This window comes from Eschscholzia californica, unplaced genomic scaffold (assembly GCF_041429995.1).
Source record: "Eschscholzia californica isolate CP2 unplaced genomic scaffold, dmEscCali1.0.p SCAF_5, whole genome shotgun sequence".
NCBI classification, from domain to species: Eukaryota; Viridiplantae; Streptophyta; class Magnoliopsida; order Ranunculales; family Papaveraceae; genus Eschscholzia; species Eschscholzia californica.
In genome coordinates, this window is record NW_028238472.1 from 38,335,431 (window position 1) to 38,356,346 (window position 20,916).

General features: G+C 38.1%; 2 protein-coding genes across 4 annotated transcripts; one reads left to right on the forward strand and one right to left on the reverse strand.

The window, feature by feature from the left end:
* The first annotated feature begins 531 nt into the window (after nucleotides 1-531).
* On the forward strand, nucleotides 532-6,560 carry LOC147539046 (glucan endo-1,3-beta-glucosidase 14-like). The gene is made up of 3 exons (XM_086641071.1): nucleotides 532-1,246; nucleotides 2,393-3,429; nucleotides 6,230-6,560. The coding sequence occupies exons 1-3, from the start codon at nucleotides 1,180-1,182 to the stop codon at nucleotides 6,311-6,313; spliced, it is 1,188 nt and encodes a 395-aa protein (XP_086497197.1). The 5' UTR covers nucleotides 532-1,179; the 3' UTR covers nucleotides 6,314-6,560.
* A 579-nt stretch (nucleotides 6,561-7,139) lies between these two features.
* Nucleotides 7,140-19,377, reverse strand: LOC147539047 (palmitoyl-monogalactosyldiacylglycerol delta-7 desaturase, chloroplastic-like). Of its 3 annotated transcripts, XR_015225385.1 has the most exons (6): nucleotides 18,605-19,377; nucleotides 18,371-18,511; nucleotides 18,156-18,296; nucleotides 14,233-14,339; nucleotides 13,410-13,803; nucleotides 7,140-7,204 (listed from the first exon to the last, which is right to left on the reverse strand). XR_015225385.1 is itself a non-coding variant. In XM_086641072.1 (5 exons), exons 1-5 carry the CDS (start codon nucleotides 19,160-19,162, stop codon nucleotides 13,590-13,592), a joined length of 1,161 nt encoding a protein of 386 aa, XP_086497198.1. In that variant the 5' UTR covers nucleotides 19,163-19,377; the 3' UTR covers nucleotides 13,316-13,589. The 3 variants fall into 3 exon arrangements, 1 of the variants encoding a protein (XP_086497198.1); XM_086641072.1 differs by lacking the exon at nucleotides 7,140-7,204 and having other exon boundaries at nucleotides 13,316-13,803; XR_015225386.1 differs by lacking the exons at nucleotides 7,140-7,204; nucleotides 13,410-13,803; nucleotides 14,233-14,339 and adding an exon at nucleotides 16,818-16,886 and having other exon boundaries at nucleotides 17,944-18,296.
* Between the last annotated feature and the right edge of the window lie 1,539 nt (nucleotides 19,378-20,916).

Here is a 20,916-nt window from a genome sequence, read left to right on the forward strand (position 1 = left end):
ATTTTTTAAAAATAAAATATTGACTAGGATACTCATTACAAAAACATTGATACATCGGCATGATGTGATAAGTACTTTCATGAGATCGAACTTAGAACCTCCGTATTGGGAGTAGATGCACTTATAAGCTGAGCTACCAACTGTTAGTAACATTGTTACATCAATACGATGTGATAAACACGATAACCGCGATCTAACTACTTTGTTTACAACCATGTTCAATAACTCCTAAACTTTTACTTCGATGAGATCGAATCTGAGACTTTCTTATTACACAATAGTTGAGTTTCTATATTTGGTAGTCCAAGTGGTTAGGTGTTGACATAAACTCCAGAAAGCCCTGGAGGTTTCAGGTTCAAATCCCAGAGAAGATGAAATCTTTGATTATTTGATTTGAGATTATTAGGGTATAAATAATGTAGTTGGGTCATCGTCTTGTTGGGCTATAGGCCCGGTCTTGTTTCAGTTTGAGTGGCCAGTTAGTGAGCTTATCACATATTTGATGTATCAATGCCTCAAAATGTAACGACTAAAGTAGAAATAATTCAGCTGCATCAATTTTGTCGTAACCCTTCTTTTTCAACATTTCTACCCTTCCAGGGTATTGACGTCATATCTTTAAAAGAATCAACCAATTAACTTGATTATTTAATGAATTGAAAATAAACGTTTGAAGACCCAAAAACAATCAAAATAAGGAAAGAAAACCCTAGGAAAACGATTCAAAACCAGTAAAAAAACATCACTCACCAACAAAAGCATCAGAAAATTTAGTCATTTTGGCTTTATATGTTGTTGAAATTTCATAAACAGCAATCCTCCTTGCTGTTTCCACTTCATCTTCTCCTACTTCTATTATTCCAAGTCTCAATAGACCTTCATTTATAATCATCAACTAAAAGAAAGAACTTCAAGAACTAGAGAGAGAGAGAGAGAAAAAGATGAAATCGATGGTGGAAAGATGAACTTTTGAGTAAGGAGTGAAGAGATTAATAAATTTAAGAAGTACCCTTTACTTATCTCAAGTGGAATCTTTTTCTTTTTCTTTTCTTTTTCAAAAGTTTGGGTGGAATCTGGTTAATTTAACAAGTACAGAAAATGGTGGGTTTTTCTTTGACAACCTTCTTGTAATTATCCAAGCAAAGTATTGAAAGAATCAAAACCCAGTATTACTAAGAAATGAAGTTCAAGAATCTCTTGAGATGGTTTCTTCTTCTTCACTTGGTTATATCTTTTCATGGCTTGGGTAATTTACTTTCCTTTGGATCTGTTTTTGGGTTATTCTTTTTAGGTATCATTTCTTTACTGAATGATTGATCATTGTGGTGTTTGTTTTGTATGCTTTCTCTTACTGTATTAGATTCACCCTCTGGTTTAGGTTTTTGATTGATAATTTGGACTTTCAAAGTTCAAACTGTTAAACTGTGTGGATTTAGTGAGAAAAGATTTGATCTTTACCATTTTTCTTGTCTGGTTCAAATTATTGTTTGTGTGGGTTTGGCACCTTTCCTTTTTGGGTCAAATTGAAGATTTGGGGTTGTAAAATTTATATCTTTACTAGATTAGTAAGATTTGGGTTTGGACTACTGAAATTTAGATGGATTGGGTTAGTGAGAAAAGTTTATTGAGGATGCTTCCTATATATGTTCTTGCCTATAACAATTGTCCAAGTTTATTATTTTTGAATTCCATGATCTTAGGGTTTGACGAAGCTCGTTCTGGTTGTACCAACTTCTATTAAATTAGTCCATAGAAGAAAAGAATTTTTGTAAATATTAGTGTATTTTATTTGGAATGTCATATATATGATGAAGACTTGGTATACGACTGACTACATGTTCTGTTTCTACGTATCTCTGATGTTAAATGCAGAAAACAGTTGAACCGAATTATGATTGAGCTCTGAGCTCTTAATTGTCTAGTACTGATGCATTCAAGCATTCGAGATCTCAAATGGGCTATTAATGTGTACTACTTTGATGTATGTGGTCATAGTGCTGACGTAATAGATTTATGATGTAATATGCTTGGTGCATCTATTTCTGGCGTTTCTTTTATTCGGTGAAGTTTCTATTTCCTTATTTTTGAAAATATCGAATATGAGTCGCTCTTCGTTGTGCTATATGTGATATGTTACCTATCTTGAAATAACATTAGTAACATTACGTTTAGGAAAAGGTGTCAATGAGCTATTTGAATTTGAAATGTTTTATGTAGAAATTTTAACCCTAATCCAGTTTACCACATATCTCGTGTAAGTTGCGATTATTTCCTCATAAGAGGTGTGTGGACTCTTATAACCAAAATAGAAGACCGCTTCTTGTCCAGAATCAGAATTCCATTATATCATCAATATTTTTGTTTTTTAATCATTGATTTTCTTCTTTTGTAGCTCTGGGAGAAGTTCGGGGGTTTACTGGTACTTACGGAATAAATTATGGAAGGATTGCTGATAATATACCTTCACCTGAGAAGGTTGTAAAGCTTCTAAAAGCAGCAAAAATAAAGAATGTGAGAATATATGATGCTGATCATAGTGTCCTCAAAGCCTTTAAAGGGTCTGGTCTTGACCTAGTTATAGGTCTCCCCAATGAATACCTTAAAGATATGAGTGCTGATCCGGATAATGCCATGAGTTGGGTAAAGGAAAATGTGCAACAATTCCACCCGCATACACATATTGTTGGAATAGCCGTGGGGAATGAGGTTTTAGGGGGTAGTAATCAAGAAAATGAACAAGCTTTAGTTGGGGCAGTCAAGAACATCTATAATGCCATCAACAAGCTTCATTTGGCTGATGTGGTTCAAATTACTACTGCACATTCACAGGCAGTTTTCTCTAATTCCTACCCTCCATCTTCGTGTATTTTTAGGGACAATATTGTTCAATACATGAAACCATTATTGCAGTTCTTTTCACAAATCGGTTCTCCTTTCTGCATAAACGTCTATCCTTTTCTTGCATACATGAGTGACCCTGGAAATATTGACCTCAATTATGCCCTTTTCCAACCAAACCCGGGAATTTACGATACCAACACTAAACTTCACTATGATAACATGTTCGATGCTCAAGTCGATGCTTCTTATGCAGCTTTAGCTAATGCTGGATATGGAAAAATGGAAGTCATAGTTACTGAGACTGGTTGGGCTTCTCATGGGGATGAGAATGAAGCAGTAGCAACAAATCAGAATGCAAGGACTTATAATTATAATTTGCGTAAACGACTTGCTATAAGGAAAGGTACTCCATATAGGCCGAAGATTTTGGCTAAGGCTTATATTTTTGCATTGTTTAATGAGGATTTGAAGCCTGGACCAACCTCAGAGAGGAACTTTGGACTCTATAAACCGGATGGTAGCATCTCATACGACATTGGTTTTCCTAGTCTCAAGTCTTCTGCATCCTCTTCTATTTCGTCTCTGAAGGTATGGAGCTTGTTAAAACCAGTTTTTGACTTTCTCATTATTCAAATTCTTTTTTGCTTTCCTTTTCAGAATTTTTGTGGTCCTGCTGTCCTTAAATGATTGAGACCTACTTTTGTGGAAAAATAGGTTATCTCGAAAGCAGGTGTTTGAAAAACTGGATATTAAAAAAAATCAAAGAAACTAAAGATAGTAAATAGAAATTAAAATTAATCAAAGAAGTAAAGATAGTAATAAAAAAATATCGAAGAAGTATAGATAGTAAACAATTCCAGTCGTATCAACAACTTGTCTTGCCTTTTAATAATTTGTAGAATGAATTTATTACGTATAAGATAACTTTCTGATGTTTTAAATCACTTACTTTGTAGATCGATTGATGTAGCTATAACAGTCTGTGTGGGACTATGGGGCGATACATTATATCGACTTTATCAAATATATCAGTTATATGTTGGGTAATGTTGCAGATAGACAAGGGGCAATACCTGATGTATGGCATACCAACTACGTATAGAACACCACCTAAAGTTCCTATAGACTTAGCTGGGTCAAAAGTTAGGGCTAGACAATGCTCAAAAGCTACTTAACATGGATATTCCTTTTTAGCATTTGTTTCCATGTCAGACATAGAAACTTGTGTTCAATACAAGGATAAGTGCAAGTTGCGTTCTAGTAGGAGTATAATTGAGATGTCTTATGTACGAACTGGGTGTTGCCTACTATGATGTTAGAACCATAATTAGTCTAGGTTTATATCGATGCGTGAGTGTTCAATCCACAGCTGAAAACAGAAGTTTTGAAATAAAAGACGTAAGACAGGAAATATACTACACACGTCATTGTTATGGTATTTTTGTTACATTGCCGTATGTGACGCCTCTTACTGCTGTCAGCTTCCCATACATGTACCTTTTGCCATATTAAATAGGACATTAGAGGAGATATATGAAGTAAAAAAAAAAAAACTACAGATACAGAGTGGGTTTTAGAAGGCTGTATTACTTTACTACTATAACCTAGATGTGAGGGGTTGAATGACTGCCAATTGTTAGTTTTTATGCCTAAATAGTGATATGTTCTTGATATTGAAGTTCCTGATTCAATTAGAAGAAAACATTTCAATATGCGATTGGTACCCAATACGTAGAAATAAGTGAGCATCCTACTTCCTACCTGTCAATTGTTGGATATCAAGTAAAAAAAGTTAAATGTTTTTCTCAATAGGACTAATTCAAGGTAACAAAAAACAAACACCCTTAATTAGCAATGTTTATACTAATAGTATTAGAAAAGACTAGTAACCGATCTTAAGGCATATAAGAAACTAGGTTAACAAATTAGGTGCATAACTGAGACTATAACTTTAGATGTGGTCTTGTCACTGATAAAATGCATGTCAACCGCGGTATGCTTCGTCTATAATGCTGTATTGGATTCTTGTAATCTCAATTTGAAGATTGAGAAGAATTTTTCTACCTCCCTGCTAGGCCAGGGAAGTGTTTATAGTAAAAGTATACTCATCATATTTGTGATAATTCAAAATTTCTTGTGCTTGTTTTTTTTTGGAAATTGACTACGATGTAAGATGTAAGATAGTCATTACAATGACGTTGATATATCAAAGATGTGATAAGCACGATAACTACCAAATTTAACAAGAACAAGCCTAAAGCCCAACTACATTATTGATACCCTAATAAACCAAATTCAATAACCCAAGGATTCCACCTCCTCTGGGGATCGAACCCGGGACCTCCAGGGACTTTTGGAGTTTATGTCAACACTTTAAACCACTTGGGCAACCAAGTGTTGACATATTAAATGCTTGTTAACTTGTTTGAACTTTGAACTAAAATATTTTGAGCCTCTATCATCTTGAGAATCTGATCCATTCTGTGTCATATTCCCCTCAGTCATTCTCAAATGACAACTCTACTTATACTTCTGGTGCGGAATTGACGTATCAAAGAATCCAATTTGCAGAAGTAAGAAATGGTTCCCGTTTTTATTGTTTAATTTATGCTTGGATGCATGTAAAACGAATGTAGTATGTAGAAGTTCTTGTAAAAGTGTTTCATAGCTACCTGCATATTATCTATCTGTTCCTATTCTGATTAAGAAAACAACTTCACTCGTCTTGAACTGATCCATCAAGAATTCAAGATAGTGATTTTGTAAACTGACTAGTTTGTATGTATTCAATTTGTTTGCCGACCATTTCTCAAGTTTCATCTTTTGTAATGCATAACCAATATGATCGGATGATGCATTAGAGAAGATTAAAGGGTCTTCACAGTAAATGAAAGTAATAGGTCCAAGAAACAAGGAAAAAAAGATTGTTATTGGTAGGAAACAAGCTTTGCAGTTTGATAAGTGCATCACTTGTATCTTGGATGTCCGATACCCGTGGTGTCCTATTCCCAAATTATTCTTTGGGGAGGGTAAAGATACCCAAAGACCCGAAGGTAAAAAGCTTTTGAACTATTTCGTGGTTTGATGAGTTATTTGTAAAGCTCGAGATAGGGCTTCTTCAAGAGTGAAAGGATCGATTTTATGGTGACAATCCTTTTGCTCCTCTTTTATTAGGGCCGAGATGAAGGCAATTTTTGCAACAGTGTAGAACTAGTTTGTTAAGGTGGTATGTGTTTTAATATTTGAAGTATAACAGAGAAGTGAAATACTATTTTAGTTGTTTTTGCATGACAACCTAACTCTTAAATCACGAACTCATATTATTTAGATTATTATTATTATACACTTCGATTTATTTATTTTCCTTTTTCTCCATACGATATTACAGGAAATGAGAATCCTAGGATCGTTTGCACCACACAGCATTATTATTACTACTTGTGCTACACTGTTGCTTGCAGTCATGGCTTAGCCAGTGAAGAAATTGTCACCGAAGAATATGCCGAACATTTCAGAGATGGATTATGGATTTGTATATCATTTTGTTAAATATCTCATTGATATGCAAACTTGTAGGTGAGTTACTCTTTTGATTGTTGAATTGGATACTGCTGATAATTTTTATTTATTCAGCAATCTATACTGGATTTGTACAAATTACAAAATCAATCCTCGATAACTGGTTCATTATAGTTGCTAAAATATCTTGAAGTATGAAATCATCCCCTTGCTCTTATTGAATTATTATCCAGAAAATTGCAGCAGGTCAATACATTATACATGTTTGGGATAAGGTTCAAACTTTTCTCTGGCTATGATCCCTTTTGAAAATTGCAGCAGGTCAATACATTATACCTGTATAACATCCTCTATACTTGGTTTTATCTTATGAAACACAGTTGAATATCTCTTTTTTCAGATTCGTCATAATACTATTGCAATTTGAGAAGTAAGACCTATTCTTTCCGAGTCACTCTCCTCTATATTAGTAACTTAGGATGACCGAACAAAAGGATACCACATCCTGACTCATCTTGCATTAAAAAAACTGACTCTAGGTTTGACATTTAAGTTCCATAAATACCTCCAGAAGGAGAGATCATTAAGGTCCGTAGTTCAATGATCTGTTAAGTGTTTGTAAAAAGAAGAGACTGCCTATGAGGATGGAGGGATGGTAAAACCCTCTATCGTTCATGTATGTACGTTATTCCGAAGAGGTAAAACCCCCTTAACATTAATGGAGAAGCAAGAGAAGAACCAGAGGGAGAAAGAGAGATGCAACCGAGTGATAGAGAGGTAGAGAAAAATATTAATCTGTTATAGCTCATGTGTTAATAACACAAAGGTATATACAGGTACATGGCTGCATGCAGATAAATTTGATGAAAGATACAAAATCTAATTATCTGAACAATCGTAATCTATCTGACCATTTGGCTGTGGCTAGGTCAACCGGGTTATACACGGGTGGCCGAGTTTAGGCCGGGTCGGGCCCAAAGGATTCGGTGGATCCTATTACTCCCCCTCAAGTGCAACGGGGATGGAAACGACGCCCAACTTGCCAATGATTTTATGAAAATTGTCCGTGCCTTTGGACTTGGTAAAAATGTTAGCAAGTTGATCGACAATTAGTGTGAAGCGAGGACCGATGATGTTAGCATTGATCTTCTCATGAACTAAGTGGAAGTCGATCTCAATGCGTTCATGGAAGACGGGGGTTGTCAGCAATTTGGAGCGCCACACGGTTATCACAATGTACAGACATTAGGGAAGAGTGGTCAAAACCTAGATCGTAAAGAAGGTATTAGAGCCATTAAAGTTCACAAGTGAGTGGCGAGAGCGAGATACTCGGCCTCAACGAAAGATTACACAACAGTATGCTGTTTTTTACATTTCCATGACAGGGGACTATATCCGAGCATGGTGAGGTAACTAGTAGTGGTTCTTCTGGTAGACAGGCATCCCGCCCAGTCGGAATCACTATATCCAGAAATGCATAGAGAACTGGTCGTAGGTAAAACAATTCCTTTTCAAGAGAACCCTTTAGATTTGGAGTACTCGATGAGCCTTATTGCGGTGAACAATACTCGAGTTTGCAAAAATTGACTTAGATTATTGACAACAATGTTATGTCAGGACGAGGCGGCGATAAACTGTTAGCTCTGGAAGGGGATTGCCATGACATGGGCCGAGCGGAGTTTTTGTTCCATGGGAAACGAGGACAGACGGGAGGCAATTAAGCCTGAATCTTCAATTATGTCTAAGGGCAAATTTCCATTGACAAAGGAAGATGGAAAAACAGGATACTTCTATGCCAAGAAAATATTGAAGGTTGCCGAGATCCTTCAAAGAGAAGGTGCGATCAAGAAGGACTTAAGTTTAGAAATGACGTAATCATTATTACCGTTGATAATAATATCATCGACGTAGACCAGAACTTAGAGAGTGGTAGAATTTGATGTAAAGGAGAAGTAAGAATAGTTAGACTTTGACTGATAGAAGCCTTTGCTGAGAAGAATGGAGAAATTTTTTTGAAAACCATTAGCGAGAGGCTTGTTTGAGGCCGTAACGTGATTCGCAAAGACAGCAAACGCGAGATTTCCCCTTAGGGGAAAACCCTGCAGGGAGTTTCATAAAAACTTATTCATTGAGATCATCCTGAAGAAAGACGTCATTAACATCAAGCTTGTGAAGAGACCATCCCTTAATGGCGGCAATAGAAAGAACGACACGAACCATTTCTAATTTAGCAACATGGGCAAAAGTGTCATGATATTCTAAGCCCTCGGTTCTAGAATAGCCTTTTGCAACAAAGATGGCCTTATACCGTTCAATGGATCCATTAGTCTGAAATTTAGTGGAACAATTGACGGACCATGTATTATTCGTTTCCAACGCCTTAATTTCTTTGGCCATTGCCTCACGTCAGAGAGGAGATCGCATGGTCGGAGAGAAGGATGTTGGTTTAGTCTTGGAAAGAACCGAAGAGAGAAAAACCCTTACGTGAATTTGAGAAATAATTAATAGAGACATAGTTCGTCAAAGGATAAGGAGTTTAGAAGAAGTTTGGCAGACATATTTACTAACTTTTGATGGAAGGCGCCTTACCCGTTGTGGCCGAGAAGGGGCAACAATGGAAGCGACGATGCCGATATGAGTCGAGGAGGTGTCAGCAGGAACTAAAATACATTCGTTTTTCGATAATGTGGGCTCTAGAGGCACACGGTGGTTTCTGGAGCAATAGGTGTTAAAGGTGTTGTTGGGGTATTAGACACTGTTTGTGCTAACTGTTGGGTTTTGTGGTCTCTTAGTGTTGGTAGCGGAATCTCAGACATCTAATATGTCTAACACTAGTATCCCCAAGATCTCATGCATAAGCTAATAATCATAACTAAGTTAAACTAGTTCGATAAATACCTTAATGACTAGTTTTTTCTCGAAACTTTCCAATCGCTTTTGACAAGACTAAGAGCTCCAATTGTAGCTCCTTTACTTGGGACACCGAGAAATCACCTTGATCTCCCACCTTGTTGCTAGTTAGAACACCCATGGTGGTTAGATGAAGAACACCTTCTTCTTTGACTAGATAGTTGATTGGGAATTATCTCTCTTTCTTTCTCTACTTAATGTTGTAGAGTAAGAAAGCTCCTTGAGAATTTTCTACACCTTATTCAACTCTTAAGATATGGAACCTTAAGTTAGAGTAAGACCCTAATTAGGTTTCCTAAAAGACCATTTTGAATAAGATTAAGAAAATAGTCAAAAATAGAAACCTATTTCTATTTTTCCAATTCCCTTACTCTGGCCGGCCAGAATAAGCCCTAATAGAGCAGATCTTGCCGACCCCTATAATGGGCCCAAATTGTCCTTTTAAGCCCGACCCAAAACCCACTTGTTTTGCCCCTTTGTACTATCTTTCTCCAAACTTCCTTTAGGCCTTAGGGACACATTTATGGGTCTTACCCATGTATATATGTCTCGTCCCTTTAGTCATCTCTTCCGATCAAGTTGACACTCTTTGTGTAACCCGTTGTAGGATCCGGACGAAGTTAGCTGCGAATCGACGATCGTAGTTGGTTTCTAGCTAAACACTACGACCTCTAAATCATCCGGACTTGATGATCTTCTTCATCAATTGTCCTATCCGACAAATTACCCACATTACATCTTTGGTTGAAGGACATCTCCTGCATTAACTTTGCTAAAGGCGACACTGTGGGTTCTAAAGTTGTGGGTTCTAACGGCACCATACTAGTCGACCGAGGTAGATAGGGGTTGATTAAATGAGGGTAAGTTTTTTGAGAGGAAAATTCAGAGTCCCCGTTACATCTTTGGTTGAAGGACAAATTGCTCGCATTACATCTTTGGTCGAAGAACATCTCCTGCATTAACTGTGCTAAAGGCGACACTGTGGGTTCTAAGGTTGTGGGTTCTAACGGCACCATACTGGTCGACGGAGATAGATAGGGGTTGATTAAATGAGGGTAAGTTTTTTGAGAGGAAAATTCAGAGTCCCCATTATCAGGAATCGAGAAAAATGGGGTAGGAGAAGGAGGCAGAAGTGGTGGTGAGGAGAAATTATGTGCCATGGGAATACGATCCTCATGAAAAACTACATCACGTGAAGTGAAAAGTTTACAAGTGGTAAGGTCGCAAACTCGACAGCCCTTTTGTTCGTATCTAATAAAAACACCTGGGGAGGCACGGGGGTCCATTTTGATCTTGGTTAAAAGAACACATACGTAGCATAAACATTTGAATAACCGAAGGTGAGAAAAGGTCGGAGGAGAGCCTAAAAGTTTCTCATGAGGTGACAATCCACGAAGTAGTGGTCTCGGAAGTTTATTAATTAAATAAATTACGGTAAGAACACATTCTCCCCAAAAGGATAGATGGACAATTGCTCAAATACGAAGAAAACAAACTACTTTGAGAATGTTGCGGTGTTTTCTTTCCAGCACCCTATTTTGTTGTGGGGTGTGATGTCGCGAACTTAGAACTATTGCTGGAAATCATGGGTCATGAATTCTGTTCCATTGCCGGAACTAAGGTTGAAGTTGAAGAAATAGGATGGAACCCTTATCAGAGTGAATATTTGAAATTTTTGTGAATGAAATTGAGTAGAATTTAAAATAAAAAAGGTAGAGAGTTATTCTTTAGTGCTTGATTTAGAATGCATAAGAAATAGCCAAGTGCATCGGGAAAAATCGTCTATTAAAGTTAGAAAGTGACGACAAAAGAGCCCCATAAATCTTCGTGAAGTAATTCAAAAGGTCTAGTACAAGACTGGGAAAGACAAACTGGTTTGCTTGCTTAGATTAAGGACAAACATTGCACATTATTAATAATATAACTAAAATTCATACATGTACTTTTGGAAAAATATACTTGAAACGGGAAGTAGAAGGATGACCCAAACGCCGATGTCATACATCATAAGAAAGGCCCCCTACTTTATGACCAGCTTCCAGCGTAACCTCCTACTTTATCGAAAATACCCAGAACGACCCTTTTTTCAGTCACCGTTAAATGTCCGTTAACTAGTCATCACCTCTCTCTCCTCCATCTCATCACCTCTTTCTGCCACCTCATCGTCTTCACCGGCGAAGGTCGTCGACCGACCAATTTTTCAGCCGGCGACCTTCAAACATAAAAAAAAAAAAAAACATTTTTTTCTTCTTCTTCCTCTCCCCTTTTCTCCCTATCCTCTCATTTTTTTCTCTCTTCTCATTTTCTCTCTCTCTATACTGGCCGGCGAAGGGGGGAGCCCTTCGCCGACCAGTATAGAGAGAGAAAGAGTGAGAGGAGAGAGAAAAAGAGAAATTTTTTTTTTATGTTTGAAGGTCGAAAAATTGGTCGGTCGCCGACTTTCACCAGTGAAGACGATGAGGTGGCAGAGAGAGGTGATGGGATGGAGGAGACAGAGAGGTGATGACTAGTTAACGGGCATTTAACGGTAACTGTAAAAAGGGGTCTTCTGGGTATTTCGATAAAGTAGGGGGCTACGCGGGAAGCTGATCATAAAGTAGGGGGCCTTTTGAGAAGTAACCCTAAGAAATATTACTACGACTATTACTGTCTGAACTAGAAAAAGATAAAATCCTAACTCTGTGAGAAGAAAATAGAGGCCATCACTGGGATCGCCAAGTGCAATCGTCTTGTTCGTTGATTGGTCTTGAAAGACACAAGAAGTAGAGTAAGAAAAACTTACAATGAAGAGGGGAAGAGATTTCAGAAACAGTAATTAAATTAAATTTAAAAGAAGGGATATGTAGTACGCCAATTAAATAAAATGTATCCGAAAAGAAAATAGAAACAATGCGTAGTACTTGGACTCTCGATCCACTGGGTAACCGAAAAAATAGTTTCCAGGAGCAAGCGAATAATTAGATAAATGAGAAAGGACTGAGCAAATATGTTTTGCAGCCCCAGAATCAATAACACAAGAAGATGAAGCAATGGACACACTGATGAGATTAATGGGCGGTTCGGGAATCCCTACAGAGGCGTTGCGTGCAGACGAAGTTTGCTGCTCCAAATAGTTGACAAGGCAACGGTATTGGTCGACCGTAAGGGATGTGTCTAAAGCGCCATGGAGAGGTCATTGTCACTAGAGACAGAAGCAGCTACTGGGTCGGGACGTGATCGGGTTCGACCCTTCAGACCGGGCTGAAGTGGATAGCCATGCAATTGATAACATGTGGATATAAGGTGTCCATGGATCTGACATTGATGACAGTAGGGACGGGGTATCATAGGTTGCTGCTTTTCTGGTCGGTCCAGTCTTAGAGGAAAAGAAACCATCAGGTGGCCAAAGCCAAGGGCCGCGACTTCAACGCCGGTGGTGGTGGAGGAAATAATGTTTTGTTGAACCCCCTCTTATGTTCACTAGAGAATGAATTTGTTGAATGGAAGGGAAATAGGCCATTAAAAGGATTTGACTACGAATAGTCAGAAAAACGGTCATGTAATCCTTGAAGAAATTCCATATCTCGTTCTTGATTTGAGTAGTCGAAAATGGATGTTCCATGACCACAAATGGAAGGGTCAAAGACCATGAGAGACTAGAGCTCATCTTGAAGAGAATTAAGATGAGTAATTTACGACGTAACATCTCTTGGTTAAACGAAGATATTGCAGGTTTGAGTTGATAAATTTTTGTGCATTCATTTGAAAGAAACGGTCATGAAGATCCTGCCATATATAGGTGACATTGTCTGCGTAAAAAATTGAAGACATGATGTTCGTATCAACGGAGTTGATGATCTAACTTGCCACTAGGTCATTCGCTCCTACTAATGGAGTTCATGTGAAGAGGTAAAACCCTCTTAATATTAATGGAGAAGCAAGAGAAGAACCGAGAGGGCGAAAGAGAGATAAAGCCGAGAGATGGAGAGCAAGAGAACAACATTAATGTGTTATATATTTTATGTGTAACTAATACGTAGGTATATATACGTACATAAAGATAAAGTTTTCTTTTTTTTGAATTGTTCAGCGTGTCTCGAACCCTTGACCTTTAGGATGGAAGATTATACCTCTCACCACTCCAACCAAGGGTTGTTGACAAAGATAAAGTTGATTGAGCTACAAAACCAAAACGATCCTAATCTATCTGACCATTCGTTTGTGACTAGGTCAACTGAGTTATACTCGGGTGGTCGAGTTTAGGCCGGGTCGGGCTCAAAGGATCCAGAGGTTCTTAATAGTTATGATGCCATCAAAATTCATCCCTTCTTTCTCTCTTCTTAAGATGTTGTAGTTTCGCTTGTGAAAGACATCCGCTGCTTATGAACTTCAGAAGGTAACTTCACATCTGTAGCCAACCCAATAACTTGAAGTAATCTTACAGTGTACCAAGTCATATCTAATTGCCACCATTTTAGTCCATGTCGAGCAGAAAATTCAAAAGCATGATGGTTGTTATGCCATCCTTCTCCAAAGGCAAGCACTGCCACCCACCTGATCATATCAAATTTTTAATTAAAAAGTGTGAGAATTGTCTGACACAGACGAAGGAAACTCTTATAACCAAACATATAAACTTTAAAGCCTTCATGCCAATTTTTCACTGATTTTGAGTTGAATGAATGCCAACAAACTAATAAAACGTAGACCCATAAATGATAAAGTATCAAATGTATGCCCATGAAATCGAACTGAAAAACAAAAATTACACTCTAAGAACACTACGAGTGAGCGTGAGAATAGTCCACACATAAATCTTGGGACCAAATATATATACTATTTACGAAGACCTCTTAGCTCATTACGAGTTGATTTCGAATAAGGTGCTTACAGACTTAATAAGTGAAGTACAAGTAATTACCAGAAAAATTTGATGATTTTAAACAAAAAAGATGTTTTGCATCAAAGGGACAGAATTCATACCAATTGTTCTTGGATAAGTCCTTGGTATTCCATTCCTGATTTCCCCAAACATGACAGGCTGAATTTACTAGCCAAGTTATATGGTAAACCCATACTATCCTTACACCCTGCAAAATTAAAGAGTGAAAGATAAAATCAGCTTGAATAGACTAAGGTGTTCTTTTTTCTAATAGAGATGTAAATTTGAATATTTTTTTTAGACAACTGTAAACATCGTATGTATTTATATTCAAAGGTTCATAGAAGTGAAAACAAAGTTACAACAAAGGAGTTAAAATCTAAAAAATACAAGTTGAAATTTATACTCCTAATTGTAATTGTAACCCTTATGGTTGTACCATGGGCCGCCAGAGACACCATCTCGTATCTAGCAGCTTTCCAACCATCACTTAAAAGTGGACGAGTATCAATGAAATCCAACAAACAATTGTTTAGCAAAGTCAGAGTCCACTGCAACCCATCCAGACTCGAGCATGAGATCCCGAGAAACCAATACAAATCTAAAAAAGTTTTGAACCGATCAATCCATACTTGTCCCAAAAACACAAAAATGAATAACAACTCCCAGGTAGGGTGAAACAGGAATTTAACGTCTTCAATGAAGAAAATTAAATTCCAAACTTCAAAATCAACTGACTCCATGGTTACCCTCCAGGCTTCTCTCGAAGGACAAATAATATCCAATTGTCTGCCAAAGGAAGAGAAATTGAATACCTGGTAATTTGGGTTGCTGATACAGATCAAGCCAAAAGACCCGACTGGAACAGTAAAAGGAGGTAGCAAAGCTACCAAAGGTGGAGAGAGTGTTAATAAAATTGTATTGCATGACAAGTGAAGACTAAATCCCTTTCAAAGAGCAATTAAAGAGATGTGTTCAGCTCCAGTGGAGAAGTAATCAGCTCTTGTAGTAATTTGACTAGTAAGACTTAAAATTTACTAGGATCAAACGATTGGCCCAATAAAAATAAGGCCCAAGCTCGCGCGATTAGAAACTCCAAGATAAAAATGGTGCCCTAAACAGTAATATATACAAGCCCGATAACATGAAAGATAAGTGGGCCACCACCAAGCCCCACTAAAATGTAGTAATCCACCCAAGATTTTGTGTGAGAACAAGTGGAAGGATATGTGTGACCTTCAGAAGAAACAAACTCTGCACTAGGAACACGTGTCATTTCTTCTTCAATTGGCTGATAAATTACTAATACCATCGGAATCCTTGAGCTCGGCGGCAAGCAACCCATGAAAATATAGTATTTCAAATAAACCAAAAAAAGCTTATCTTTTATCATCCTAACTAGATTACCAGATCACAGAAGAGTAAAGGAGAGAGAGAGAGAGTAACTGTTGGAACAACAAAACCAAATAGATGAGGATGAGCAAACCGAAAGAAAATAGGAAAGACTTAACCAAATACTCTAGTCCATGAGATATACAAACTTTAATCAGATAGATGCTCGACAGAAATAGTAGACAGTAAAGATGAAATCTGGAAGCAACCCTCTTAAAGGTTGGGCAAGCCATTTCCTCCCATCAAAGACCAATGCATAGAAAACAACTATATACACTAACCTAAATTAAAACAAATCTTGGATATAAGTTGTACATGTTTATGATTAGATGGTTGAATAAATTCTCTCCAAACCTCTAATACCTTATTTTCATGAACTTTTGCATAGGAGTCCCATTAGTGATGGGGCTTACTACTCTGACATTGGCAAACAAACTACTTCTACAAATGATCCCAATGTTGTTACATGTCAATAGTGTCGTAGAACAGGACACGCAACTAATCCTTATTGGAAAATGCTTAAAATTCAAACCGAGGTAGTCACAATTCATCCCAATGTGTATGTATGATGAGCTCATGATTGTCATGTTCTTGAGCAGCTTTGAGCTTGATCTTCTCATTCACTAATAGGGATAAGTGGGATGTTGCACAAATTGACTTAAATAATTCAACAAGTAGCGATATCGGGTCTTGTTATAAGTCAATTTGTGCAGCATCCTCGACAAAAGAGAATGATCTGACGAAGATTGGAAAAACCTTTGGCTTTTAAACCGGAGGAAAATTTAGCAAATCATTGGCTAGAAGTTTTTTTCAAACCATATAATGATTTATAGACTCTAGTATCACCTTGGCTGCTAAAACGGGGAGGAATTGTCATATAGACTTCCTCTTGTAAGTCTCCTTGGAGGAAGACATTATTGACATCTGAATGATGCAACAACCATCCTTGCATAGACATAAGAGATAAGACAACACGAATAATAAACAATTTGGCAACTAGAGCAAAAGTTTCATGATAGTAGACGCCTTCAACTTGAGTATACTCTTTGGCAACAAATCGAGCTTTATAACGTTCGATTGAATCATCAAAGCGGTATTTAATTTTGTGAAGCCATTTACAACCAATGGATTTCTTGTCAGAAGACAAGGGAGTCAGGGACCACGTATTATTGGTCCCGAGAGCTGAAATTTCTTTGGTCATTGCATCACGCCATTCTAGAGATGCAAAGGCATTTTCGAAAGATACTGGGGCGCCTTTAGAGCACCCCCACAAACAATACCCACTCATCTTGTGTGGAGCAACAACCTCTTTAGCACTCATTACTACAACTCATATTTTCTCATCAAAAAAAAAAAACTACAACTCATATTTGTAGTGGTCAAAAATCGTGTTGGGCCCACTTCGTCTAAAGGTCGCCTAGACCGAGCCTACTTCGAACAAATATCACTTGGGCCCGACCCACTTGCCTACTAGTTGGACACTCTCCAACGTGGAATTCGGCCAACAAAAGGTCCAAACGGCTCTAAGCCCTTGTGAACGTCCATCTAGACGAACAATAACCTATTAAAAGCAACAATACTCCAAGCACCCCTTGGTCGCCCTCAACCGAGTATGCCGGTTACCGAGTCAACCTCAACTCCGGAGACCTCGCCACGTATTCATTTGACGAAGTCCCTCTAAAACCCCACGTCGCCTTAAGTACCGTTAGGTGATCTCAGACTACGAAGAGCCTAAAGTCGAGGCGGCGTAATCGTACGATCGAGTTACTCCAGGTGACAGATCGACGGCCAAGAACGAGTCTCCCTTAGGGTTTGGGGTCACCCTCGACCCCAATCATCTCGGATCTGACAGACTCCACGAGTCCATCAGTCGCCTATAAATAGAAGGAGACTCAGACTCCAAAGGCATCGAATACCGACTAGAAAACTACAGAACATTCTTCTCTCTCTCTCACATATTTAGTATCTTCTGATCAGTGCTCTAGACGGCGAGATTACATCTTCAAGCTCCATCACCCTCGAAGTCCTTCTCAAGTTCCTGTTACATCCCACTTCTTCCTTATCCAGAATCTCCGATCGAGACGACCTTTCGACCTGCTCCAGGAGATCAATCCGACCAACTATCCCGTAGAGTCGAAGCTCCGGCCACTCTACGAGTCTAGCCACCCTCCGACGATACAACACGGTGACACCCTCAGCATTCAATCGTTTAAATACTTATCTTTTATAGTTTGCTGACTTGACCGTCGGAGTGCCTTTGGCAAGACACCATCCCGGTGTCCCCAAGACTTCACGGTTTTACTTGTTTTTGTCTGTCTACAGGTCCAACCGAAACTTCGTCCATCTCGAGGTCTAAAGCCCAAGTTGTCGGTGGCCCACCAATCGATGATCTACTAATTGTGTGATTTTCTACCGTCCACAATATTAAAGAGGTGAATGCTACAAGTTGAGGCACCATGAGAGGTTTTTGGGAACAAGGGATCCCACTTTTCTGAAATATTCGAAGGAAATGAAAATGCCATGAAAAGGAAAAACACTTTCAATAAGAAAAAGGGAGTCTAATAGATTTAGGCAGGATTTTTTTTTTTTTTTTTTTGTTGAGAGATTTAGGAGGAGCAAGAAAACCAATTACCATTCCCCAGACAATGAATGGAAGTCCTCCAAACCAATATAATAGAACCCCAAGTCCAATTGGATGGACAACATAGGTAGTTTTAAGAAACCTATAGAACTCTTGCTTCTCCAAGTCACCAACATTAGCAGGTTCTCCACACTGCAACCAACCATATACATTAGATATGAAACAAGAGAGTGAGAGAGAGGTAAGAGTGGAGTGGGAGGACTCACTTTTTCAGCAAGAGAGTTGGTGTCAAAGAGCCAACTCATATGACTAAACCAAAAACCTTCAATTGGACTATGTGGGTCTTTATCTGAATCACAAAATTGATGATGATATCTATGAGTACTAACCCAATCAATTGGATTTCCCTACAAAACTCCCCAAACATAAAAATGGGTTTCAACATTCACTCAAATTCATTACCAATACAATTCAAAAGAAAACTCAATAATTTCCCTCACCTGCATTGCTTGAACACCACAATAAGCAAATAAGTATTCAAGCCATTTAGGAAGTCTAAAACTTCTATGTGAAAGGTTTCTATGAAATGAAAGAGTAATCCCAAATAATCCAGTAATTATATAAAGACTAATTGATACCCAAACTGCAGTCCAATTGAAGAAGAATGGAGCAAAAAGACACAAAATATGCATTGAAAGAACAACAACCCCTGTTGCTATGTCACTATTATTCCATCTTCTTCCTAAATAAACCCTTCTTTTCTTCTTCACCTCCACATCTGATAACAAAATTTTTCCAAAATTCTTCTGTGTTGATGAAGATGGTAAAGAACATGCAATGGGTTTTAACCATTGATTTCGACATGGGTAATGGCCAGAGACGAATGTTAGTGTTGTAACTCTGTTTTTGCTTATTATTTTAGGAGCTCTTAAATGAAAGAAGCTTCCATAAAAATGAAGAGAATTTTTTTTTGATTGGTTGATTGAATGGTGAGGAAGATGAAAGGAAGAAGAAGAAGAAATGAATTTGGGATTGGGTGATGCGGATATTAGAGCCATTGATTGAATTGGTTGGGTGTTTTTTTTTTTTTTTTGTAAGGAAATGGTTGAATTTTTTGTGTGATAGTCTAGTGATTTGGTTACGATGGGGGGGATGGGGACAGGTATTGATTAGGTTGGAGTTTGCCGCATATGAACGGATGACTAAGCCAAAGAGGGGATGAGGGGGGAGATAGAAATCGGCCATAACGGACAGAGAGGAGCTAAAAACTCGAACGTGTCGTTTCGACTCAGACTAGAAAATCTAAAATGGTGGCCTTTTGATTTAAAGCCAACATTTTGGTTGTGTTTCTTTGTTCGTCTGTCTAGAAGTTGTTAGTGTTTTTTCTCAACTTGAAGGAATGACCAAGTAGAACCTATTACGGTTTGCTTAATATTACTGTCTAGTAAAACCCTTAAGTGTTATAAATAAAATTTATTTAATATAAACACATTATCGCAGGTCTTGTGGCATGGCATGTTAGAGCAAGTCCAACCCCAGCCGGGCTGAGGCCAATAATTCAAATTATTGGCCTCAGCTCCCCGCTCCAAGCCCAGCCGCTTGGAGCGGAGGCTGGGGTCGGCCATTCAGTCGCCCCTAACATTAGGGGCGACTGAATGGAGGCCCCAAGTGACCGTTGGGGCCTCCAACGGTCACTTGGGGATCCCCCCTAGCCGTTGGATTTGCTCCAACGGCTAGAAATGGATCCAACCCCTATAAATAGGGGTTGGATCCATTTCATCTCTCACCCTCTTCATCACTTTCTTTCTCTCCATCTCTTGCAACTTCCTCTCCATTTCTATCTCTCTTTCTTTCAATTTTTTTTTCATCTTTTCATTTGTTCACCCATGGATCCATTAGACATCAACGAATTCGATAACCAAAGTTATATGGAAATGTTGTCCCCTAATTCTACTTACCCGTCGGCTCAATTAGGAGTTGATGATTATGAAGTATGTGAGGATTCTTGTGTGCAAGGAGGGACGTCTTCGACAAAGATAACTAAACGGGAACCGTATAAGCCGGATGAAGATATTTTACTTACTAATTGTTATTTGAAAATAACATTTGATGCGGTTGTCGGAAATAGCCAAAAATATAAAGTATTTTGGCAAAAAATATCGGATGAATATAATGCGAGTGCAAAGTTTCAACGCACACTTAGAAGTTGTAAATCTCGTTTCAGTGAGATAAGCTCGGAATGTCAAAGTTTTATATCGACTTTGAGGATAATAAATAAAGTTCCAAAAAGCGGAGAAAACGATTATGACCGGGTAATTGTTTCTAACTTTTTAATTTCTTTTTTCTATCTTTTCACTTCATTCATAATATATACTTATATATATATATATATATATATATATATATATATATATTTTGTTTATTTTAGTTACAAAGAGCTATCGAAATGTATAAAAAAAATCATCAAGGTAAAGGGTTTAGGTTCATACATGTTTACAAAATTTTGATGACACACAACAAGTGGATGGCAGACATGCCAGGAGAGTCAACATCCGGTAAAAGAGATTCTAATACCAATCCATCGGAAGAAAGACCAATTGGCCGTAAACAAGCCAAAGCAAATGCAAGAGTTGGCGAACCATCCACACATTCTACCGCTTCAAAAACTCCCAGTGAGGGATATTGGGAAAAAAGAGACGAAGATTCCCAACAAAGATCAGTAACTTTGAGTGAAGTAGTACGGGTTCAACAAGAGACCCTAAAGGTGCAACAAGATTTTCTACGGGTGCAAACGGAGTTGGCGAACCGACAA